General features: G+C 49.0%; 1 protein-coding gene across 9 annotated transcripts in view; it reads left to right on the top strand.

Moving 5' to 3' along the window:
• UBTF (upstream binding transcription factor) overlaps positions 1 to 25739 on the top strand; it is a 291891-nt gene that overhangs the window by 198705 nt on the left and 67447 nt on the right. For 5 of the 9 annotated variants that reach the window (XM_069634300.1, XM_069634304.1, XM_069634302.1 and 2 more), the window contains 6 exons: positions 3582 to 3623; positions 4497 to 4625; positions 4844 to 4999; positions 13705 to 13860; positions 14334 to 14444; positions 15057 to 15145. In XM_069634300.1, coding sequence (XP_069490401.1) covers positions 3582 to 3623; positions 4497 to 4625; positions 4844 to 4999; positions 13705 to 13860; positions 14334 to 14444; positions 15057 to 15145 — 683 coding nt within the window. The remainder of the gene's footprint in view (positions 1 to 3581; positions 3624 to 4496; positions 4626 to 4843; positions 5000 to 13704; positions 13861 to 14333; positions 14445 to 15056; positions 15146 to 25739) is intronic. The other 4 variants (XM_069634303.1, XM_069634305.1, XM_069634307.1 and 1 more) reach the window with 1 other exon arrangement.

The following is a 25739-nucleotide window of genomic DNA, read 5'->3' on the forward strand; positions in this document are numbered from 1 at the left end:
GGAAAGGTGCTGGGGAGAATTTTCATTTTTGTGCCAATTCCCTTTAACCTTAGCAACCCTCAGCTCTCTTGCTGGACATGGGGGCCTTTTAATTTTTTACTTCTGAGTGAGTGGGACCTTTTTTCACTCACTCATGCGTTTTCCTGACTATGATTTTCTGTGTTCTTACTGTTTTATGGAGTCTGGTAAACTCCACAGGCATCTGCTTTTGCATTGTGAGACACAGCACCTTTTGTGCAGTGCCACTGAGAAGTCCCCTGGACTTCTCTCAATGTTTAAATACATTTTCTTGGGTCAACCACTGTTCCCAAGAAGGGTAAGATGACCCCTGTCTGTCTTACCTTTACTGTATGGATCCAGCACACACCAATAGCAGTGTATGGAAAATGTCTAATACTAGTACATAATGTGACAAATCCTGAGATATCGTCACTTCTCCCTGAGGGGGGCCCTCCCCATGAGGCCAGGGATGTGAGGCTGCTACACGATTATCCCCTTTGGGATGGTACACAGTGGGAGGATGTCGTCACCTCTGCGGATCAGGTAGGACATCTCGGGAGAACGCAGTACAACATCTCTCACCATCAACCCACTTCCTTTACCTCCCCTCAATCCATGAGGCCCCTTAACATCTCTCACTTCCATACCCTTCACTTCCATACCACATACTCCCATGTGTATATATATATATATAAATGTGAGACTGAAAACCATACAGTTACTGAGACAAGGAAGAGTAGGGTTGACTTAATGAAGATCTCCTTGACGGGTACTGATACGGGGAGGAGGTGCAGAACAAAGAATCCTCCTAAGAACTGGAATGCGCATTCTAGCTGTCGTCGCTCATTCAACATCAAGAGAGAGGAAGGACTTAACTTTTTGCCAGAACCTCCCAGGAGGATCCACGAGTTTGGAGGACGTCCAGCGTGGAAGAGGAAGGCTGCTGCTGCCCGGGACGCGTGGCAAGGAGCCAAGGCATTCCTTTCTGGTCCACCGTGCCTAGGCGGACCAAGGAACTGGAAGTGCGTCTGGGTGAAATCCGTAACTGGATCACGCAGTCGTGGCAAGTGCACAACCGGCCCTGCGAGCAACGGCGCGTAGCTGCTGCAGACCATGCATAAGCAGCACAGGAATGCGAGAAGCTGAACAAGGCGTCAGAGAAGCATGCAACCAAAGGACAAGAACCATCAGAGTCCCAGAAGGTACATGGACTGTCGGGACTGAAAAAAGGGGCAAGAGAAACCTCAAACCCGGGGTTTGAGACCCAGATATACCCAAGAGGAATATCTTAAGCAATTGGCCATATGATAATACCTGGCAGGAGAGTAAACCAGGTATATCCGGAACAAAATACAGAAGAGAAAGCAGGGTTGGGAACCTGCACCTTCAGCATGAGATCCTAACTAGCCAGTACATGGCAGGCAAATGAACCAGGGCTGCCCAGACGACGCCCTAAAGAAACCCTGGTCTGGGACCCGCACCAACAAGTTTATATATGAGAAAGGCCAGGGGAAGGGAGACATTTCCCTCTAGCATTGTGAACTGTGATAAAAAGCCTGAGAGAGGCTAGGGGAAGCGAGTCATTCACCCTGGTGTTGTGAACTATGAAAGTAAAAGCCAAAAAAACACGTTAAAAGTGAGCCCAAGGGAAGGGAGTCCTTCCCCTTGAAGGGAAGAAATAATTAACTTTGTTTTGAAGTATTGAAGTAAGGGGAAAGGAGTAATTCTCCCTGGTACGAGACTTGCAAACAGAATGGTGCCACCCCGTCCCGTAGGAGGGAGTCCTGCTCCTGGACCAACAACATTGGTATAAATATAGTTCAGTTATAGGTGTAAGGGACAGAGATAGGGATGTTTGACACAGGACGATGGATTCTTGTAGTTGCAACAACATCCTGACAGATCCATTAGCACTTATAGTTGAGGCAGGGAAAGCCCTCATAGATGAAGGGAAAGGTAGGTTTTATTTTTCTTTTGATCTTAAGTAAAAGTCTATAGCAATCACTCTGCCAGTTGTGTGTCCGTCTCCTCCTTCTGCACCCTTACAACAAGCTAAAACTGTTGGCTTTTGCCAATCCTTGTTTTTAACAGGACTTCAGAGAAGGACACTTGTAGTGCTTATAAATCGAGTGGCTGTAGGTAGACCTCGTTAAAACATGTATATTACACCACTAGCATGTTTACAGCTTCTATCAACTCTCCAAGACTGCCTAGGAAAAACACTGGCAAGCACTTTGTGTGCCAGGTGTGATGGTAAGGATTGATTAAAGCGAGCCCAAAGAGTTCCCATGAGGAGCTGTTTTGGGTGGAGAGGGGCAGGAACTGGTTGGGAATGGCTATAGGGGCCAGCAAGGCCATGAGCAGTTAATGAGTGGGCAAATAACCAAAAAACACCCACAAGCTGGGTGTCCCTACTCCAATGCCATTTCTCCAGATCTGTAATCCAATCCAATGCAATAGTTTTGCTTACATTGTATTGGATTGTATTTAGTTATTTATATAGCGCTCTTTCCCCATTTGTATGGCCTCAATGCGCTTTTTCCTGGTTGGAACGCCTTTGGTGACTGTAGTCAATGTGTCCAGGAAAGTTCTAGGGGTTTTAGTTTTAGGAGATGCGTGTGTGCATTTTTGCCGGTCTAGGGCTTGGGTGGCTGGTTAGGCTCGACTAAGCAGCCCAATGTCCAGGCACATGGGAGGGCGCTGTTGGAGGTTGTGATGGAGAGCTATTGTTGAGAGATTCAATGTGTGGCCGGCTATACCGAATTTCTTAGTGTTGATAGTCGCTGTATGCTAGTGGCAGAGGTGTTGAGGTACGTCTGGTGTTTCAGTGTGAACGGTTATGTGTGCCGCTAGACCGGAAAGCATAGCCGTAGCTGCATTCTATGGTGCATGGTTGCTTGGCCGTGCCTGCGGCCTGTGTCCTCAGATGCGATGTAGGTATACGTACCAGATGCCTTCAGGGGATATAGGTACCGTAGTCTTCGGAGTTGTTTGACTGGTGCGATCTTCGTTCCGAGCGGACGGGTTGGTCTCATCATTCATGGTCTCTCTGGTAGAGAAGGTCCTAGAATGTGATGCAAGCGCCTAATAACCCAAACTAAAATGTAGGCTCCTGAAGCCAGAAGCTCTATTTTCAGGGGGCATCGTGGGCAAGGCTGGTACCATTATGCACCCTGGCATTGGACATTTTAAAGAGTTGGACCCATCTCGTACAAAGGTTTGTCTGAGACGTTCTGTAGCGTAAAGGGGGATGAAATGTTGGACTACCACGTAGGCGGAGAGTCATAGGTTACTAGGGGGCGAAGATGAACTTGCTCAGTCTTTGCAGTCATTACCTTGTTGGTTAGGCTTCCCTTTAGCATCCATTTCTAGTTTTAGGGCTGTGTCAAGGTTGTAATCTCTGTGCCCATGTTACACTTACCGCTCATGTAATCTTTCACTTCATTCAATTTTGTAGTTGTTTATGCTGTTCTTACTAATTTCACCCAATTCTCCATCTACGTTTCTCCACCCTCATCCTATTTAAGTTTGCACTCAATGTGCCCTTCTCAGAAATATGTCCATTCTTCTTTTATTCACAGAGAAAAAAAGATTATGAAGGTGAGCTGCTTCGATTCCTGGAGGTGAGTTTGTTTTCCATTACTGTCCTGCCTCATTCCCCTATAAACCTCTGTGTTTCTGTTTGGTCAGCTTTTACATTTTGGTTCACTTTCCTCTGCTTCCTACCTCTTTCATAATTGTGACCCTTCCTCTCCTCCTTTTTCAACCGTAGGTGGTGCCCTTGCTCCCTAATGCATTAGCATCTGCAGGCAGTTCATTTTGAGGGAGCACCATCAAATGTACTCACATTCTGACGCCTCATTTTCCAGACCCTTTCTTTCACCCGATTATCCAGACTGTTGTCTGCTTCCCTTTTCACATGTTTTGTCTTCTATTTTCTGCCTCCTTTTAGATTATTCCCTGTTCAGACCACCTTCAAAAGTCTTTCCCGATTGTCGGGCTCTTTCTTCTTGTCCACCAGCTTTTACCATGCTCATCTCCATGTTATACTTCACTTCTGTGTAGTCCAGCATAGATGGAGTAATAATAGTGCCATTGTCATTGCCAAGTGTTGAAAGATGTCATTAATGAAGTGTGTTGTGCTTTTTAGTTTAGGTGACATGGAGTGAGAGGTGAATGGTACATAAATGATAGCAACGGGTCTCCAGCACTGGGCTCTGTTCAAGGTCTACAATCAGTTGGGTAATTTCTCCTTTGTTGGGTAGATTCCACCACAACAGAGAATTTTGTCATGTGTTGTGGATACAAACGGGACCCTTTGTTGGAGAAAACGAATAATGTTCTCCTTGGGCTGAATCATAGTTTGAGAGACTCTAGAACAGTTTTAGAAAAAGAAAATAGGAAAGTGGCTGCAGATGAAAACCAGACGGGGCATTTCCTAAAATGTGTTCCCCTTCTTTTATTCCTCCTGTCCTTTCACATGCTGTTCTTCCCAGAGCCTGCCCGAAGAAGAACAGCAGAGAGTTTTGGCTGAGGAGAAGATGATGGGCGTGAGTAGGAAACGAGGGGCAAGCCCAGCCTCCAAAACCACCCCAGGGTCTCCATCGGGGGATGCTGCCAGCAAGGTAAGTGGTGCCTCTAAATGTGTGTGCGTTTATGGGGAAGGGAAATCCATTGTTCTGATACCCCCAGTCTCACATCGCCAAGGTACACTTCCCATCTGCACAAAAGGCTTGCCTTATCCCACTTTGTAGGATATCAGTCTTTTTGTAGGGCCCTTCCGCAGCCCCACTCTTTTCACCAGTTGAACCTGCTCTACACAGACCTTTGTCCTCTTTGACAGGTGGGTGCCGGGAAACCTCAACTCCCCATTTCTGCCATGTTTATCTTCTCGGAGGAGCGGCGCAAGCGGCTGCAGCAGGAGCACCCGGACCTGCCCGAGAGTGAACTCACCCGTGCATTGGCCCGGATGTGGAATGACCTTTCCGACAAGACAAAGGTTGTTGGTCTCATTGTTTAAAGAAAAACGCTCCCACCGGTCCTTCCAAAGATCACATGTTAAACATGGACACTACATTGCCTTAGTGTAGGCAAAGACAATTATTTTCAACTGAAATGCATAGAAGGAAACCCGTTAACCCGTAAAGTGACTGAGAGCGTGAGTCTCCGGAAGGTTTGAGTATAAATGAGAGAACTTTCATAAATTGTGGGTTACCTTGAACTTTTAAGTTGTCCATATCTAAGCACCACTACCATTCCAGAGTTTCTCTTCCCACTACTGGGTTTTGCTTTTGTACTCATCACTTTGTGAGAGACCGGTATGGATGGGTCTCTGCATGTTGTAGCAACTCTTCATTATTTATGAAATAGACTGCTAAATATGGTAGTGTCTTTTTCGATCGTTACAATGAGAAGGGTAGTGAGTGGCATATGTTATTACAGAATGTTACTGCTGCTCTAAACATCTACCTACAAGAGCAGACGTTAGAACAGGACAATTAGCAGGAGGTACAACTCGTAGGAAAGCAGTAGGACCGTTTATCGGTTTTGTTAAAAGCTGCACCGAGTGCTGAGTAGCTCATGATAACTAAATGGCTTGTGGAAAGCTGCAGTGAGTGCTGAGAATGTGATTTTACCCACTAAATTCAGCTAATATTTCAGATGCTTGTTAATCTGCTTAGAATCACATGCTGTACATATAGTCCGACGTCTAGTGGTAATCGCGTAGTATTGCATCTTTCTTTCGAGAATCGAAAGTGGACGTTGACATGGGCGTGGGCGTGCCTGTAACACTATCCCTAACGTGACTTGTAGTGTACCCAAAATCCCTCACGAGTTGAGGTCCCTCAGATTGTTTTTTCCGCCCAACTAGTTGGTCGCCCTATGCGGAGCCCGAAAGAGTCATATTGCAAATTCATAATTTTTGTCCCACGACTGCTGATCATCTTACTCTTCAACTTTCATCTTCAACAGCTGCTTCGTGGAACCCTTTGCCGAAGATGTCTGCGGCTTTCGGCGACTGGTGCATCGGTCGACGCTGTTGACCGCGCTGCCTCGGCCTTCCGGCCAGGCTTATACAGTAGGGAGAGTGGAGGCCAAGGGTTTGATTCTCTGAGAATGCATTTCCTTTTCCCCTCTTTCCCTTTCTGGTCTGGCTGCCGTCCTCTACCTCTACTATGGAGAGGACTCCATTTAAATGTTGTCCGTCCTGTAATGCAAAGTACCCGTGGAAAGACACACATCACAAGTGCAACAAGTGTCTCCCTCGTGATCACGAGGAGCGATACTGCTAGTCTTGCAAACTTTTCCATCCTAAGACGCTAAAGGATAGGCAGATGAAACAGTGGGCAGCCTACACCATGCAGGCCGAGTGTGGTTCCCCCTAGGCGCTGTCACCGACAGCGAGGACTCTGGCAGCAGCCATGGCTCCGATATGGAGGCCATAGACCTTTCTGCGGAACCGTCCGTTCCCAGTTGCCCATCCCCGGCCCTGACTGGCATGCCGCCAGCACTGCTATGGGGAGGCTACACCCCGGCGACATAGAAGGCTATGCATTCAACTCCACATGGCTCCCTCGACGGATACGCTGAGGAAGCAGCAGACGCTAACGGGCCCGTCGAAAGTTTCAGCCGTGCCTCACGGCCGGCCACCCTCCCCACATCCGCCATCGCGGCATACGTCTGGGCATTCCAGCCACAAGGACGCCGACAAAGAGCGCGTCAGACCCAAAAGGTTTGGAGGAGCCGAAAACCACAATGACATCTGTAGGCGCGTCTCCCTCACACCCACTGGAGCTACGCAAGAGTCTCGCAAATATTGTTTTGGCAGCAAATAGGCCAAAAAGCAAATTCTCTCGTTGAGAGGAGTATTCAGAAGGTTCCCAGCCCCTCTCTAAGACTGTCTGACAGATCCCTTCCTTCTAAGGACCCCTGTCCTCCTGGAGAGCATTTCCCCCAATCCTGACCCCTCTTGTTCAACTTTGTGGACCAGAATGAGGTTTGAGAGTTACATGGACAAACATCTCAGTTTGTAGACTTTTCTGAAAAGTTTATTACCCCTAACAGACCTAGGGAGTTGCCAGGCCTTTGCAAAACTGAGGAGACCTAATCAATCAGTATTGAATGTAGAACTCCACTGTGTCAGGTTCTCTTTCCAGTATTGTGGAGTTAAATGTGTGCTGCCTCAAATTTGGGTACACATTTGGCATTTAGCTTACACAGAATCAGTTTCATCAAATGAGCCAAAGTGTCCATCCCACTTCAGTTAGTACCACTGTACCATAACAATTGTTTCAGACTAGCGGTCTAAATATAGAACACATGTGTTCTACAGTGCGCCACAGCATTATGACATGCATTACTTACTGTAATAGCATTTCTGATGATTGTATCTGCTTAGATTCACATGCTGTGCATATATTCTGACATCTAGTGGTAATCGCAGAGTATTGCATCTTTCTTTCGAGGGTCGAAAGGGGACGTCGACATGGGCGTGCCTGTAACACTATCCCTAATGTGACTTGTAGTGTACCCAAAATCCCTCACATGTCGAGATCCCTCCGTTTGTGTTTTTTCTGCTGTGAGGGAGCCCATTGACTACTGTGAGTACAGAGAGAGAGAGAGGTGTAAAATGTCTGTTCCTTCTACTCCAAGAGTTGAGGAAGGGTGGGTGCTTGTGAATCTAAGCAGATATAATCATTAGAAATGCTATTCCGGTAAGTAATGCATATCTTCTGATGCTTGTTAATCTGCTTGGAATCACATTCTGTGCATAGACTAGTGAGCAGTACACAGAGATCGTGATGGGATGTGTGAAGGAACAGTAGCAAAGAGATGTCTTAGCACCGCTTGTCCCAGCTGAGAGTCAGACCTAATGGTGTGTAAGGAACAAGTTACTTACCTATAACTGTTGTTCTCAAGCATTGGTGTGACATGGATTCACATGCTCATGAATATTCCCTGTCATCAGGCTGGGAATCCTCAGTAAAATATAGGCCCATACTACCCAAGTTGGTAGTGTGACTGAGTAGCCAGGCTTATCTTAAGAGGGGTAATGCAAGCTGTACAATGAACTCCGTAAACACAAGTATCCAAGTAAACACTTACACACTTAAAGTTATAATAAATTATTTATACAGAAAGATATTTAAAGCCTTTAAAAAGCAGTAATTTGCTGTAACATTAGCCCAAGGTAGGATTAAATTCAAAAAGTGAAAAATAAAGCAGCAAGTAATTCATTCATATGTTACACATGTTACAGCTCTCAGAGGTGACGTCAATTGAGGTCAGTACAGTGCTCCAGATAAGATTTCAAAGTGAGAGTATTTTACTGCCTATTTTTTGAAGTTGAGAGTAAAATGATTTTGTAGGGAGTAAAAATGTCAGTCAAATTCCCAATGGGAGTATTTAATAAGTGAGTAAAAATAGGTTTTAACTGGGAAACAGAAAAGATACATGTTTACTTCTTCCAATCGGGCAGTAATAATAGCAGTTTCTTCCTGTGGTACTATTTGCACCGCAGGTTCAAACATATCCGTGGAGCTGTGTGAGTGAAAGCAGGGAAACAAGGTCATATGTGTCTGTTTCACATTTTTTGTTGGGAATATGTGTACTCCCTGTTTTTATTTTTTGGGAGTATTTGCCTATTTTTAGGGAGTAAAAGTGGCCGATACACACCTTATCTGTCGGGTTGGGTCAGTATAACACTTATTTCATATCACCTTTGCAGTATTGAGTTTTTAAGGAGGGTAGGAAAGGTTTGGGTTAGATCAGAACAGAGTGATATTCTATAAAAACAGATTGTTCCAGAGGGATGCAGGCAGTCTTTAGTCCCAGCATTAAAGGGTTCAACATTTAAAACCTGTAAGGGAACGAGCACTGCCAAGGCCAATATCTTCAGAGGGAGGCCTTTATGGAGCCAGGACAGCCAAAGTCAATGGGCAAAGTCAAAGTTCTGATGCTCTTCTTCTTAGAAAAATGTTCTTAAATAGTCAGTGTTCAAAAGAGAAATTACAGCAACTCAGAGTAGTCACGTTCAAGAAGCACAAGCAAAAAGGCCAGTGCAAGTGAGTTGATGTCAACTCAGAGTAGGGTTAGATAGCACTCCCAAAGGTAGGAAGCACCCCAAATGGCAAAAGGATAATATACCCCAAGCTCCACAGTACCTTTTATTTATTTATTTATTTATTGAAATTGTTAAACACCCAAACCCTGACGTATCACGGTGTAGTTGCAGACATCTTGACATTGGTTCAACATTATTCGAGTTATTTACATATAAAAAGAAGAAGAATACACAAGAAAACATTATTGAATATAACTTTCGGCATACATAGATTAATACATTACATTAATTATTTACATGTTCTAGTTGGAAACTCTGTTAGGTGGGCATCTATCTAGACCTGATGTGGCTAACTGTTGTTGACTATGTATCAGTTAGCTAAAATTGATTTGATCTGAAAAAGTTGTTTCAGCTGGATGCCTTCTTGATGCAATGCAGCAGACCCTTGGTCGTGGTGACGAAAGGGAGGATGTCTGGCGAGCTCCTGCGGCAGCACTCGAGAGAGGGTGACTCAGCAGCAATGGATTTCCATCCATTCAGAAGCTCTTTGTAGTTTTGGCGCCTTTTTCTCAGCGCCAAAGAAGAACAAACGGCTCTGGTTAAAAGTTCCTTGATCCCTCGGTCCTGGACACTGGTGAGGGGACTCTGAATGCGGATTTCCTGCTTCTGTAGGGTCCTCTGGATGGCAACGAAGATTTGTCCGGATTCGCACTTCGGAAGACAATGCACTCACAGGTGGTTGATGTCCCACGGGTATTGGGATTCTGCACCCTTGGAAAGTCGCAGTAAGTCGGGGTTGCGCCAAAATAGTTTGTCCTCAGGCTAGTTGGCCCCACCAACCCAAGGGAGGACGTTGTTCTTTACGGGTCTTCCCTGTTGATTCGAAAACAGTGTCAGCACAGCTGCAGGGCTTCACCAGGCACTTTGCGGTCCAAGGGGGTGCTGCTGGCGTCTTCTCTCGTCTTCTGCTTCAGATGTTTTCCTCCAGTGGTCGACTCTGCTCTTAGTCCCAAAAACCTCACTTTTAGTGCAGGTTCCCATTCATTCCCAGCCCTAGGCTGTCAATCACACAGCAAGGGTGGCTGTCCACCAGGACAGCGAGCCGGCCAATTGGAACTGGTTTCACTCAGGCACATCTAGAGACAAAGAACAGGGAAGTTTTGGGACCCTTCCTCACTTCCTGACTTTTCAGACACACTGGAGCCTGGGCGGGCTTCAGGGCTGAAGCCCGCCAAAGCTAAAACACACAAAGGACTCCAACCTGATGCAAACAGAGTAAAAGCCCAGAAGAAACTAACAAGAAATGGCAAAATAAGAAGACGGGGGGGCCATTTTGAGAAAATGGTCACCCTTGGGTGCAGCACTGCAGCTGAGGTATGAGCCTGTAGATACATGTCACTAGGTAGTAAAAAAGAAACCACTGCCACCAGCCATTCAAGTGAGTTAGTGTAACAAATGTTACATGAGGAATGGGTTAAAGCAGTTACTATGTAACCCCCAGCACTCCACATAGGGTGGTGTGTGCTGGACCCATAAAGTAGAGGTAAGTAAGACCGGGGTCATCTTACTATTCTTGGGAACAGTAGTTAACCCAAGAAAATGTAGTTAAACATTTAGAGGGACTTCCCAGTGGCACTGCACAAAAGGTGCTGTGTGTCACAATGAAAAAGAAGATGCCTATGGAATTTACCAGACTCCATAAAACAGTAAGAAACACAGAAAATCTTAGTCAGGAAAACGCATGAGTGAGTGAGAAAAAGTCCCACTCTCGCAGGACTACAAATTAACAGGCCCTGACTAAAGCAAAAGAGATGGGGGTCTCTAAGGTTAAAGGGAATTGGCACAGAAATGAAAATTCTACCTAACACCAACCCATAAGATCCTCTAACATCTCTCCATGTCCCACCAGCGCCCCCGCCCTCCCTACCTTGATTGTTACCACCACTACAGAATGATCCATGAGCTCCATCTGGACTTGAGCATAATGTTGTTTCATTGTTGTAACTATCGCCCAATCTCCATCACTCCCTTCCTGGGCAAACTCCTAGAAAAACTGGCCATCTCCCAGCTTAATCTCCACACTGAATCTGTTGGTTGTCTTCATGACCATCAGTCTGGCTTCAGAGCTGCCAGAAGCACAGAAACTGCTCTCCTGAACATCCGTGGAGACCTGCTCTCCAACCTTGATTCTAACACCCCCCGTGTCATCATCTTGCTTGATCTCTCTTCTGCCTTTGACACGGTCAACCATGCCATCCTGCTGAAATGTCTCTGTGATAACCTGGGTATCACCGGTCAGGCGCTAGCGTGGCTGACTTCTTTCCTCTCTGACCGACCCTCCCAGGTCCAACTTGGGTCCTTCCTCTCCACTATCTTTTTCTCTACCTATGGTGTACCCCAGGGGTCTAACCTCTCTCCCTGGCTGTTCTACCTATACCTGGCACTTCTTGCCCACTGCATTGCCGCTCTCTGCCCCAACTTTCAGTGCTATGCGGATGACACTCAGCAGACAGACTTTCTGAGATGAAAGACAGAAAAAAGGTGGCTGAAGGTAGCCTGAAAATGAGCGGAGTGTCATCCTCATAGCACTGAAAGTTGGGGCAGAGACCGGCAATGCGGTGGGCAAGAAGTGGTGTGGCGCCAATGACCTCTACCTTAATGCCAGTAAGACTGAGATTCTCCACATCGGCACACCCGCTCCCTCCTTTCCTGTTGCTCTCTGACCTCTCTTGGCCCTCCTCCTGCTCCTACCTGTGAGGCCAGAAACCTTGGGGTCCTCTTCAACTCCACACTCTACTTCTCTCTTCGCATCTCAGACGTCTCTAAAAAGTCACACTATTGGCTGCACCTCCTCAGAGGTATTCTACCTTTCCTCTCCTTCCCCCAGAAGCTCACTGTCTCCAGAGCTCTGGTTTTCTCTAGGCTGGACTACTGCAACAGTCTCTTTCTAAATCTGCCTGCCTCTACTCTCCGCCCTCCGCAACTCATCCAGAACAGGACTGCGAGACATGTCCTTGGCCTCAAGCCCAGGGATCATATCTCTCCAGGACTGAAATCTCTGCACTGGCTCCCAGTGGCTGCGAGGATCAAGTTCACACCCCTATGCATTGTCCACAAGGCCTTCTGGGGCCCGAGACCTCAATACCTTCAACTCTCTCTTCCTAAATATCTTCCCTCTCGAGCTCTTTGCTCTTCCGCCTCCAACTCCCTTAGGGTCAGTCGCTTCGCCAAGCAATGAGTTGGTGGTAGATCTTTCTTCGGCTGGGGCGTCCCTCTGGAACAGCGTCTCTTAAACTTGAGGAGAACCATCTCCGGTTCCGGAAGCACCTCAAAACCTTTGCCTTTGCTTCTGCCTTTTCTCCTCCTCTCCCCTGCTGACCTTGCAGAAACTGAATCTGCACTGGTTACCTGGCCAACCTCTGTTCTCGGGCCCAGGTCCCTCTCCCGCCAGTCACCCACACCTGCACTGCCTGCCTGGCAACCCCCGCACTTGGGGACTGTTTCTGTATCCCTACAGTCCCACTACCAGCACTTGACACCTGATGTCTGCACTTGCCACCTGCTGGCCGTTACTTTACTTATTGTTATTATTCTATGGCCATGTACTGCTCGACCACAGCCTTTCCGACACATATCTTGTGTACAGAGTACTGGATTTAAAATCTCAGAAAATAGATTGAAGTCCATTGGCAAATGTATTGGTTGGCAGGTTTGCCAAAAATAACTTCTGGCAGGGTGACAAATCAGTTATTACCAAAGCAGAGAATGCTTGATGGAAAATGTTCGAAAAGTTGACGATTGGGGAATCATCTATCAGCATCGCTAATTAATATAACACTGAGCTGAATTTTGGCATTGGAGTGCTTCGTGCTATATTGTAATAGTGCCCAGTTTCGCTTTAAGAGAGCTTTTTTCACATAGTGATGTTTCTTTTTTGCACTTTAAAAGAGCTTGTGTGAGGTTGCGCAGACCCCAGTCACTCAGCGAGAATTTACTTTTATCATTTCCGAGCTTTCTGTTACAGAAGGAGAAGGTTGCCTGTTGTCATGACAGAGCTTCATGTTAAGCTGGTTGAGGGCTCTCTTAGTAAAAGCAAGAGATTCCATTTAAGCAACGAAAAAGCTTTCTGTTGCGTGGCAAGAGAGGTTTCTTTTGGGATGCGAGAGAGAGTGTTTTGTGCTGAGAATTTCCTCTTGAACCGTGAGAGGTTGTTATGCTATGCCGTAGGAGCTTTCTGTTGCACTATGAAAGAGTTTCCTGCTACGTTGCAGAGCATCGTTTTGTGCTGCGAGACAGCTCTCCGTTAGTCTCAGGCAGTGTACTGTTCACAGAGGGACCGTCTTTTACTGTCGAGTGGTTCCACTCGTAGAGTCCTTACTATTATGTGCTGGGAGCAACTCCTATTTTGGCACTGCTTCCTGTTACACTATGGGAGCGCTTACTCTTATTTGTAAAACAGTTACTTTATGCAGTGCAGACTTGGCTTCCTGTCATCCTGTGAGATTACTTCATTGTAGCTTTGAGAGCACTCCTGTTGCATTCCCTAGAAATCCTGCTCATAATGCAATCTGCTGGCTTTGAATTCTCATGCCCTGTTTATTTCATGAACGTTATTTGAACTTGTGCTCTTATTTCCTCAGGCCAGATACAGGGCCCGTGAAGCTGCCCTAAAAGCCCAGTCTGACAGGAAGCGTGGTGCTGAAAAAGATGAGCGTGCCAAGCTGCCAGAGTCACCGAAGACTGCTGAGGAGATCTGGCAACAGAGTGTCATTGGGGATTATCTTGCTCGTTTTAAGGTGATATTATAGCCCAAGAAGTTGCTGCAGGGGTGGGTGGATTCGGGCTGGAGCCCGACGGGTGGTCCAAGCAGGAAACCTAGATGGGATGCTGTATACATTGTTCAAGAAAAAATTCTTATTTTAAACAATTGGGGATTTCCCACTATCCCAGTGGGTGAGCAGTATTACAGGAGAGTTCTTTTTTGGGGGCAGGGCATTGGTAGACCATCGGGGGCCATCATAAATCAAGATATGGAGATCAGTAAGAAAACTATGCTTCTTGTAATGATAGGTTACCATCTTAAATTTATTATTCACACATTCCTGCATCATCCTTCAAGCTGCAGAGGCATAGCAGAAATAGTTGCATATAAGTTGTTCCTGACACATTAAGGCTTAACATCTCTTTTTCCTTTTTGTCTCTTCTTTTTTTCTGTTCGCTACCTCACGTTCAAAACTCCTTCTATTGCTATCTCACGTTGGCGGCCCAGAATGACAGAGCAAGAGCTCTGAAGGCCATGGAGGGAACCTGGAACAACATGGAAAAGAAAGAAAAAATGATGTGGATTAAGAAAGCAGCCGAGGACCAGAAGCGATACGAGGTAATATAGTTGTAAAGGTGCTTACTCAGCATTTGTCTCCCGATTGGCCGTGGCACATTGTATGAATGCTGCAGCTAAACAGAACATTGTTGAACCTCTATATGTGGGCATAGCATGTTACACGTATGGGTATGTACAAATTGCATTGCACATATCATTTCTGTAGTGCATGATATTTCACACATGACAGATTGTACAGCCATGGACCATTGCACAACCTCTGAATTCAAGCACAATAGATTGAAAGTGTGCAGACCTGGTACACTATAACTTATTGTTACTAAAACAGGATACCTCCTACAGCTGTTTCTAGGCCTAATGCTTTATAAAAATCTCGTAACTGCTTATAAAACATTGCACATCTGCTTCTTTCCTTGCATATTAACACATTGTGCAGTGCCTCCTCTTTGCAGAGGTGTGGTAGTTTTTGACCGCGAGACAATACTCTCTGGGTTCCTTGGGTTTTCTAGGATGTTTTAGAGATAGGGTGATGGAAATGTCATTGATTCCGAACTCTGATCCATACTTAAGATCATACTGGCATGCGCACAATATTTTGTATGCTTTTGACTAAAGTTCTCTTCCTTTTCTCACCCCACACCCTTTTAACAGAGGGAGTTAAGCGACATGAGGGCTCCACCACCATCTACCAATGCCTCCAGAAAAATGAAGTTCGACGGAGAGCCTAAAAAAGCTCCTGTGTGAGTCTTTTTAATCCATCTCAAAGTTAACCTAATACTGTCTTTATTAACCCAGCACTTTATCTGTCTCTCTCTCTCTCTCTCTCTCTCTCTCTCTCTCTCTCTCTCTCTCTCTCTCTCTCTCTCTCTCTCTCCCTCTCTCTCTCCCTCTCCCTCTCTCCCTCTCTCCCTCTCTCCCTCTCTCCCTCTCTCCCTCTCTCCCTCTCTCCTTCACCCACTCCCTCACTTTCTCAGGCTCATCTGTCGTTTGACCAGGCAGGCGAGCAGAGCATGTTTCACGAGATGGTGCCGGTGTTTCCACTTCCCCATTCCCATTGAGTCCCACAGGACACCATTCTGCCTCCGTGATTCCCGGGGAACCGGGGTTGTAGGGAATCACGGAGGCGGAATGGTAATATGAGTCTGGCGGTAACCAGGCGGTTTTACCGCCTCAGTTACCGCCGGACTCGTAATTAGGCCCTTTGCCTTCACTCTTTCAGTGAATATTTCAATACAATTTCTCTTCTCTTGAGAAAGACAACTACTACACACTTCAACTTGATACACAACAATGTTCTCTTCCGGAGGTTTTTTACCACAGTTCATCAAACATTAGTGATCTTGTCACTTTCTTTCCACCTCACCCTTTCACCCTAATGCAGTGTACTTCAATATATTCTTTTTGGTTCACTAACCTGCCAGGACTACCACAAACAATCCCTTTCCTGGTGTACTCGTCTGCCAGGATAAATCTCCTAACACTACTACAAGTACTCTGCAGTGTGGTTCTCCAGCATGGGGGTCTGGCATGGATTCACATGCTCATGATTATTCCCTGTTGTCGGGCCAGGAATCCTCAGTAAAATAAAAACAGTTTCACTTTCACTTACACGCTGTCTTTATCCTGTAAACCAATCACTGAACTCTGAGTCATACTGCCCCCAGCCAATGACTGTCCTCTCCCTAAGCCCCTCCTCTGGCAGCCATCTTCAGTTTTTTTACAGCACGTTCAAGTGTTGGGAATCCTCGTGTTTTGCTCCGAGAGCTTTTCTACATTTTTGTGTTTTTTCGATAAAAGTTTCTGTTTTTGTCAGATATAATCGTTGAGAGTTTCATAGAGGTTTCCAGAAGGCCATCGGGCCTATGCCGCACACCGGACCATGTCAGAGGAGAAGGAGGGAGGTTCCCACTTGAGGAACGTGTTTGTGGAGGATAAACACTCCCAGTGCCTCTACTGTCTCCATCCGGACCACAGGGAAGCGAATTGTGAAATCTGCCTTGGATTCTCCAAGCGCACAGTCAAGGATCGTCACAGTAGGTTGGTGGCGTGGCTCAACGCCAAGGCCTCCACCCGTGTGGCAAGCAGGGGCATGCCTCACCCTGGACCGGCCAGACCGAGAAGCGTGCTTCTTTTGAGGGGGCTTCATCCGTGGGGGCCCAAGACGAGGCCAAGCACTACGAGTCTGTTTGTCGGGTAGGCCGCGCAAGCGTGTCCCGCAATGAGCAGGGCACGCTCATCTTCACCGTCTGCCTCCATCTCCAGTCATCGTTCCAGCTCATCGCTCTCTTCATCTCGGCACTGGAGCTGGAGCTCCCTGGACCAGATCCCGACCTGCTGGAGCAGCGGGCATCTAGCACCAAGGCCACCCCACCAATGCCTTAATTAAGGTAAGCGCTGAGTCTGTAGCGCCTCTACCTGATTTTATCTCTAAAATATCGCATCCGCATTACCAGAAGAAGCGTTTCACTTCCCAAGCAAGGGCAGGCCACTGCGCTGCCTGATTATAGCTGAATCGCGGCAACCAAACGAGAATCGCCATTAAAGTGGTACTTTACAGCTTCAAAATGGCCGACTGCTTCCTGATGTCTGCCATCAATGTCCACTGAGGCCCCAGCAATCCTTCCTGATTGGCTGCCTCTGCCTATTTGTCCTCCCATTGGGCGCCGGCAGGCGAAGCCGGCCCACTTTACCCAAGGCCCACTGCAACAAGGCCATCTCCTGTTCGATGCCTGTTAGAGCCTGTGACTGCCGTCTGCCAGACCCCCTGCCTGACTTACGCCAGCTCTACGCAAGGTAACTTTTGAAATCTCACAGCACTGCCATCGCGATTAACTGTTTAGTCGCACGCCTCCCTGCGCCCACTCCTGTGCATGCCGTCTCCTCAGCCATGGACAAGCCCTGCCTTCTTTAGATAGCAGCCTACCCTTTTACTGTCACCTGTTTCCTTCGCATACATGCTACACTGAGCGTCGCAGTTCCAACCACTCGTTTTCCATAGTATCGCAGTCTGACTGAATACCTGCATAACCCATTGCAGCCAAGTTGCAACTAGTCTGCCCATAAACCCATCTCTCCTTGCTCTGATTTGCATAACTGCTTGCATGCTCCTTTGTAGATTGCTCCTAGATGGCACCCATAACTGCTTGATTACTGGCCACCTTAGTAAATTGCTTTCTGAGGTTCCAAGATCTTACTCCACTTTGGATTGTTCTTAAAACTGTATTCAAATTGCCCTCTTTAGCTTTATGTATTTAGGCTGTTTGATTCGTATCTAGCTACACCAGCAAACTGCGTTCAGAATGTCAAAGATTTTGCTCCACCCTGGTCTGTTTTAGCAAGGGCAACCCAGATGGCCGGACTATCCTAGTAGACTGCAACTATACTACTGGGTAACATCTGTTCACTGACTGCCTATTGCCCATCAACTATGTTACGCATTTGGTTCAATCTGCTTTACTGTGCCTAGTTAGCGCCCTTGCACGTCAGCATTTTATAATAATATGCACTCCTCCTAATGGGTATTGCTACATCAAGTTGCTGCTGCACCGTGTCCTACCAAATTTATAACCTCGGATCTAAGTGCTACCCACTATACCAGACCTAGCTGTGTTACTTCAAACTTAGAAGTCACCCCATTGCATTCTAGCCAACTTGTGCATTTTGAATCTAGTTGCTACCCATTATATCTCACCTAACTGTGTATTTCAAACTTAGGACTTACCCACTGTATTCTAGTACCATCCTGTGAACCTAGTACTGCTTTGGCCTGTGACACTATCCTGTGTACTCTACTTTGCATTGTCTTGTTCTGCCTTGCACCACCTTATGAACATCTTATCGTATCGCACTGCTCTGGCCTGTGTCACTACCTTGTGAATTCTAGTCTGTATTGTAGGTTATGATTACTTGCTCTTAATTACCTGCGAACACCTAACTGCATCTCACAGCTACCTGCCAGTATTGATTTATTGCTCATAATTGCTATGTTGACCACTGCATTATCTATCCACTATGAGTGTGCATATTGAGTAACTGATCATTCGCTTCTTACTCTCCCGCTATTATGCATTCCCAAAGTGTAGTTTACACCTCCCTTCAACTCGTACTTTGCCTGTTAATCAATTACACAGCTCATCCAGACTCAACATTATCGTACCCAAACTCCCCCAAAGTTGCACCATCTCAGAACTACAATCACATTTCCCTGTCATCCTTCGGCGCATCACAACAAACACCTAGCACAGACCCTCCTGAGCACGTACAACGCATCAGCAGCATCCGTGACAACGTTCACCAACAACTCCGTTCTTATCTACCAATGGAAGCCCTACTGGCTAACCCCTACCTTAACAATCCTATGCTCTGGCTACAACATTTCACCAGGAAACCCTCACCTAACCAACCGTGCGCTACATCATTGAGAAATCTTAGACTAGGATCCAGACTGTCACACATCACCTACCATCGCTCTGTCAGCACCTAGCCTACCAAACCTTCTAATATCAAGCCTACAGATGCTCCCACCACCTCCGTGCATTCACCCTCGCTTGACCTTACCCCTGACCTTAACGCCTACCACACAACCCCCAACAAGGATCAAAGCAGCCCTGATCAATTCTAGGTCTCTCACTGCCCATGCCCCTGATATGGCTGATCTTATCACCACTCATGACTTGGACCTTATAGCAGTCACTGAAACCTGGCTCCATGCTGCCTCAGGACCGCTGCTTTCCCTTGCGATCCCTGAAGGCTACACCATCTTCAGAAGTGACCGCAATACTACTAAAACTAAAGGAGGAGGTATTGCCATTATCTACAAAACGGCTATAAATCTCCGTCTTTCCACGCCTGGCCAATTCAAATCTGCAGAATCCCTCACAGCTAAGCTAGCCATCTCCCCTAACCAAACTATCACTGTACACATCATTTACAGACCTCCTGGCCCCATATCTACCTTTACTGTGGATCTCGCCCACACAATGTCTGAAAATACCAAGACTACCTCTCAAATCATCGTATTAGGTGATTTCAATTTAGGCCTGCTCGACCCTAATGACGCACATGCCCATGCTGTCAACAACTTACTACTTAATCTAGGCTTCACACAACGTGTTACCGCTCCTACTCATTCTAAGGGTAGAATCCTAGATTGGATTGCTGACCTTAATTGTGACGCTAAGGTCAACTCCAACCTACCATGCGCTTGGACGGACCATCATCTTATTACCTTCAGCATCCCCACTAAAACTACCCATTCCACCCCTAACATAGCACCTGCCACTCTCACCAGGAATAAGCGAAACATAACTTGCGCCAAACTTATCCCACTCATCCTCCCTGCCCTCCATGATCTTGCTTCAGTATGCTCGGACCCGACTGTCTTGGTAGACTCTTACAATCAGACTATGTTAAAAGCATTAGATCTCATTGCTCCAGCTAAACTACGTAAACCTAAATCCCGGGCTCACCTTAATTCCTGGTTCACGCCTCAGTTGAGAACCTTACACAAGGAAAAAAGGACCCTTGAAACTCGCTGGAGAAGCCACCCGACTGAATCTAATAAAGCAAGCATGGCTCTAGCGACGCTAAACTATAAAGAAGCCATACTGTCTGCTAAACAAGAGACATACAATAAACGTATTGAACTAGCCCAATCTAACACCAAGGAGCTCTTCAAAATCCAAAAGGAATTGGAATCCCCTGCTCCTCCTCCAGACACTTGTTCCAAAGACAGCACTTGGTGCACTAACATCCAAGAGGCTCTACTGGGTAAAATTACCATGCTCCAAACTAAAATTTCATGGAAAAAAAACAGCCTGCACTCATTCATATCACAGCTTGCCCCTCAGGTTAACCACAAACCTAATAATGCTTCTGTGCAACCATTCTGTTTATTACCCCTTGCCACCTCTGAAGTTTAACACATCATCAACACCCTTAAGCCATCGAATTGCCAGGGAGACTCCTGCCCAGCCACTATTATCAAGGAGGCCTCACACAACCTGGCACCTTTCATCACCACACTCATAAACTCTTCCTTCAGAACCGGGATCGTCCTGGACAAACTCAAGGATGCCTGGGTCATTCCGCTTCTGAAAAAACCAACCCTGGACGCTAACATTCCCACTAACTATAGGCCAATCACCACTGTGCCATTCCTCTTAAAAATTCTTGATCGCGCTGCATATCTGCAGATCCAAGATTATCAGGAAACCAACAACCTCCTGGGTCTAAGGCAATCGGGCTTCCGCCCTCGCCACGGCACAGAAACTGCGCTGCTAGACTTAAAAACGCGAATAGAAGACTTAAAAGACAAGGGAAAACTGGCTCTCTTACTCCTATTAGACCTCTCTGCAGCATTTGACCTAGTCAACCATCAAATCCTCTGTCACCACCTCAAAACTGCAGCCAATTTCTCGGAGAAAGCTACAGCCTGGATTACCTCCTTCCTGGACAACAGATCCATGAGGGTCTTCTCCCCCTCTGCCACTGCAGAACCTTCCCCTGTCACATGTGGAGTCCGCCAAGGATCTGGTGTTTCTCCAGCATGGGGTCTGGCATGGATTCACATGCTCATGAATATTCCCCCTCGTCAGGCTGGCAATCCTCGGTAAAGAAAAATCAGTATCAGTTTCGTTTCTGATCTGTCTTTCGTAGTAGTAACCAATCACTGATCTCTGCGTCATACTGACCACAGCCAATGACTGCCATCTCCCTAAGCCGCGCCTCTGGCAGCCATCTTCAGATTTTTAACGCACGTTCAAGTGTTGGGATCCTCGTGCTATTGCTCTCGAGCTTTAGTGCGTTTTCGCGCTTTTTCATAGGAAAATTCTCTTTTTTCGGTCAAAAGAACCTCAAGCTCCACCGTTTCTTTATCCGATCAACGGGGACCCGTGTCGGATTCTTCTATGCCCCTCAAGGGTAAAGATTCCGTCGAGCCACGCTTTTGGAGGACTCCAGAAGTTTCTCAGGCCCATCTCGGACATGGCCCAGGAGAAGGGAAGCTTGACGCCCGGAAAGCTGTTCAGGGTCTGCCCTGGATGCCAGCTTCAGAATGTCTTTAAGGAGGACGAACACTCCCTTTGCCTCTACTGCCTGCATGAGGACAAGACGCACGTGGAGAAGGACTGTGCGTTTTGCGGCAATATGTCGGAGCGGACCATGAAGGGCCGCCATCTGCGTCTCGCCAACTGGCTGGAAGGGAAGAGCCCGTCAGGCGAGAAAAAGAAGTCGTCCAAGCGGTCTTCTAAGACCTTTTGAGGGCACCCCGGCGACAGGGGCCCAACAGAAGGCCAAGCACCGCGAGTCCGCTGGCACCAGGAGCGCCGAACGGTTGGGCTCTACGGTTGCCAGGCAGGGCGCATCCTCCCCGGCGCCATCAACCACAAGCCAACGCTCTGGCTCGGGTAAGAGGAAGGCCGAGCTCCCGGCGAAGCTCCTGGAGAGACCCTGGTCGAGCTTGAAGGCCCCATCGGAGGGGGAGCGAGGCGGTGACCCTCCCCCCAAGGAGAAGGCGGTGAGCGCACCTAAGGTGGTGAAAGCCTTGATCCACCCTGCCAAGGCCTCTATCGAGACAGTCGCTGCAGCCCTGGCTCAGCCTGTGGAGGCTACACCAGTGGAGGCGACCTCGGGGCCCAGAGTCTCCCTGCCACCGCGGAGGGAGTCCTCTTTCAAGCCCATCGACAGGACCCCCGTGAAACCTCCGACGGAGAAGAAAAAGGGGGGGCAGGAGGTCGTCGTGAATTCGGCCTCAACCTCTGAAGAGGAGCTGATCGAAGTCTTAAGCCACGGCATTGGCGTGGAAGAAGACCAGCCCGTCGGGAGGGACCCCGACGTAGGAGACGACGAGAACGTCGAGGGTGCCGACGAGGCTCCTGACCGCCCGTCGGAATCCCCTCAACCAGTGCCGCAAGACAACTCGGCGGCCATTTTGTTGGCTATACAGTCCTTATGCTCGGAGATCAGGACGAGATTGCCGTTACCACCAACGGAGGAACCGCTCCCAACGGTGGACCCGGAGCCAGGCCCTTCTGGGAGCCCTCCTCCTAAGAGAAGAAGGATTCATCCTCCACCTCCTTTTCAACCATCGCGCCCTGCTCAGTCTTCCTCCCCGTCCACGACCCGTGGGGATGATACGGGGACGGACACGGCCGCGACGGGTACAGACGACGAGGTTTGCGACGAGGATCTTCCGTCGTCACCTCCTCCCCGGGCTTCCCCGCCCGACGAGATTGGATCGTTTCATGCCATGATCGCCAGGGCATCCGAGCTTTTCCAGCTCTGCCCGGAAGAGAAGAAGGAAGGTTTCCTTTATCAACGGCACGAGACCAAGAGGAAGACGGTCCTCGCTGTACCTCTACTGGACGATATCTGGGATGAGGGTCTCGCCCTCAAGAACCCATCCACAACACCTGCGAGAAGGGATCGGTACGAGAAGAAGTACCGGGTCCCGGACGCGGCCCCCTTGTGCCTTCGGGCACAGCCGACCCCGGACTCGGTCGTCTCCGTGGCGGCCAGGAAGAAAGCGGTGGGGGCTCCGGTCTCTACGTCAACCTCCCCCCCAGACGGCAAGGGAAAGAAATTGGACACGATGGGACGCAGAGTCATCTCATCGGCAGCGACGACGATTAAGGCTGCCAACGCCTTGGCTATCGTAGCCCGCTACGACAGGGAGTTGTGGTACAAGATCGCCCCCCTGCTGGACTTCCTAACGGACGACAAGAGGGCGGAGGCCCTAGAGATCTTGCAGGAAGGAGAAGTGGCGTCGGATCACGCCATTACGATAGCGACAGACATCGCTGACACTGGATTTCGCCAGTTGGGCAACGGCGTGTGCCTTAGACGGCGTGGATGGCTCAAGGCAACGGACTTCCGGCAGGACATGCAGACCAGAGTTTTGGACATGGCGTTCGACGGGAGCAACCTGTTTGGGAAAACAGTGGACCATTCCCTACAAGCCATCAAGACGGAGACGGCCCAGGCTCTTGGTGTTCTCCAGCAACGACGGCCGCCCTTTCGGAGCACCGGAGGCAAGCAGGGTGCCTCCAAAGGTTCCGGCGGCGGATATTCCACCTACCGTCAAGCGGCCCGTTCGTCGTCACAGGAAGCAGGGACGAAGCAAGTCGGGCGGACCCCGTCGTCGTCGCCAGGGAGGACAAGGCGGCAAAGCCTCGTCGAAGCAGGACTGAACCGGCCGTGGGGTCAGGCCCCCACCGAAGCATCCCGGTGGGAGGCCGGCTGGCGAACTTCGTCAGCGTGTGGGAGTCCATCTCCACCGACTGTTGGGTGCTGGACGCCCTGGCCCAGGGTCACGTGCTCGAGTTTCTAAAGAAGTGCCCGCGCGTCCCCCCCGTGGCCAGGAAGGAACATCACGTCCCTCAACTTCTCTTGGAGGTAAAGGCGATGCTCAAGAAAGGCGCCATCGAGCTTGTCCCAAAGAGGCTTTGGGGCTCCGGAGTTTACTCAAGATACTTCCTCGTGAAGAAGAAGACCGGAGGATGGCGTCCCATCCTGGACCTACGACGACTGAACAAATTCATCAAGGCACAGAAGTTCCGGATGGTCACCCTCCAGCATGTCCTGGGTCAGCTGGAGGAGGGCGATTTCCTGTCGTCATTGGATTTGGAGGATGCTTACTTCCATATCCCCATCCTAAAGGGACACCAAAAGTTTCTCAGATTCGTGGTCCAAGGGCGTCACTACCAGTTCAGAGCCCTTCCCTTCGGATTGAGGTCGGCACCCAGGGTGTTCACCAAGTGCCTTGCACCGGTGGCGGCGCGGCTGCGCCTGGAGGGGATCCACGTCTACCCCTACCTGGACGACTGGCTCATCCGAGCAAAGACAAGGGAGCTCGCCGCGGAGCACACGGCAAGGACCGTCCAACTACTCACAGACCTGGGATTCTCCATAAACTAAGCCAAGTCCCACCTGGTGCCCGCGCAAGACGCACTGTTTCTGGGAGCGAAACTCGACACAGTGGCGCTTCTGGCCTCTCCGTCGGAGGAAAGGACGAGGGCCATCTTGGGCAAGGTGCAGCGGATGCTGGTTGCGGACGCGGCCAGGGTGAGGGCCATCAAATCCCTCCTCGGAATGATTTCTTCTTGCATTTATCTCATCCGCCTGTGCAGGCTTCGGATGCGCCCGTTACAGGAGTTCCTGGACGCCCGCTGGATCCAGACGACGGGCAGCTTCGAGGACAGGATCACACTCAACGAGAGCTTCCGACGAGCGATCCGGTGTTGGGGCACCCGCGCGCATCTGACGGCGGGCATGGACTTCCAGACCCCGGGCCACCAGAAGACAGTGACCACGGATGCCTCCCTGGAAGGGTGGGGAGCGCACACCGAAAATCTGCACGCGAGAGGCCTTTGGCTTCCGACGGAGAAGTCCCTCCATATCAACGTCCTGGAGCTCTGTGCAGTGTTTTGGGCCCTCTGGTCCTTTCTTCCGTCCCTCAAGGGCAAGGTGGTGAGGATCTTCACCGACAACACCACCACCATGTTCTACATCAGGAAGCAGGGCGGTACCAGATCCCCAGCCCTGTCCAAGGAGGCGCAGGATCTGTGGCATTGGGCCGTCGCCCAAGGGATGTTTCTGGTGCCGTTTCATCTGGCAGGAATAAAAAACACCATCGCCGACTCGCTCAGCAGAGAGCTGCGCTCGTGCCACGAGTGGGAACTACGACAGGATCTAGTGGACCGCCTCTTCCGACGGTGGGGCACACCCCAGATCGATCTGTTCGCGACGGCGACGAACTCCCAAGTGCCGGAGGTTCGCCAGCAGATTTCCCCAGCCGAGGAGCATGGGCGATGCTTTCTCGTTCCCCTGGGAGGGCCTGTTTCTATACGCGTTCCCTCCATTGCCGTTGCTGATCCGGCTCATCAACCAGCTCAAGAGGTCACGGTGCAGGATGATCCTCGTCGCACCTGCGTGGCCGAGGCAGATATGGTTCCCGGACCTTCTGGACTTGTCAGCGTCCCCGTCAATCAAGCTGCCAGTGGACGCGGATCTTCTCTCCAGGGAAGGAGGCGCCATCCTCCATCACGACTCGAGGTCGCTGAACTTGCAGGCCTGGCTCCTGCAGCGTTAGAGTTTGGAGGTTACGACATACCGGCCGACTGCAGAGAGGTTCTTGTAAAGGCCAGGGCATCCTCAACTCTTAAATGCTACGGACACAAATGGAAGAGGTTCTCTGTCTGGTGCCACGCACAGAAGATTAACCCTCAATGGATTACGGCTCCTCAAGTACTGCCGTACCTACTGACGCTGGCCAAGGCTGGACTGGCGCACGCTTCCATCAAGATTCATCTTGCTGTGATCTCCCGATACACCAGA

The sequence above is a fragment of the Ambystoma mexicanum genome, chromosome 13, assembly GCF_040938575.1.
Source record: "Ambystoma mexicanum isolate Mex_15411 chromosome 13, UKY_AmexF1_1, whole genome shotgun sequence".
NCBI lineage: Eukaryota > Metazoa > Chordata > Amphibia > Caudata > Ambystomatidae > Ambystoma > Ambystoma mexicanum.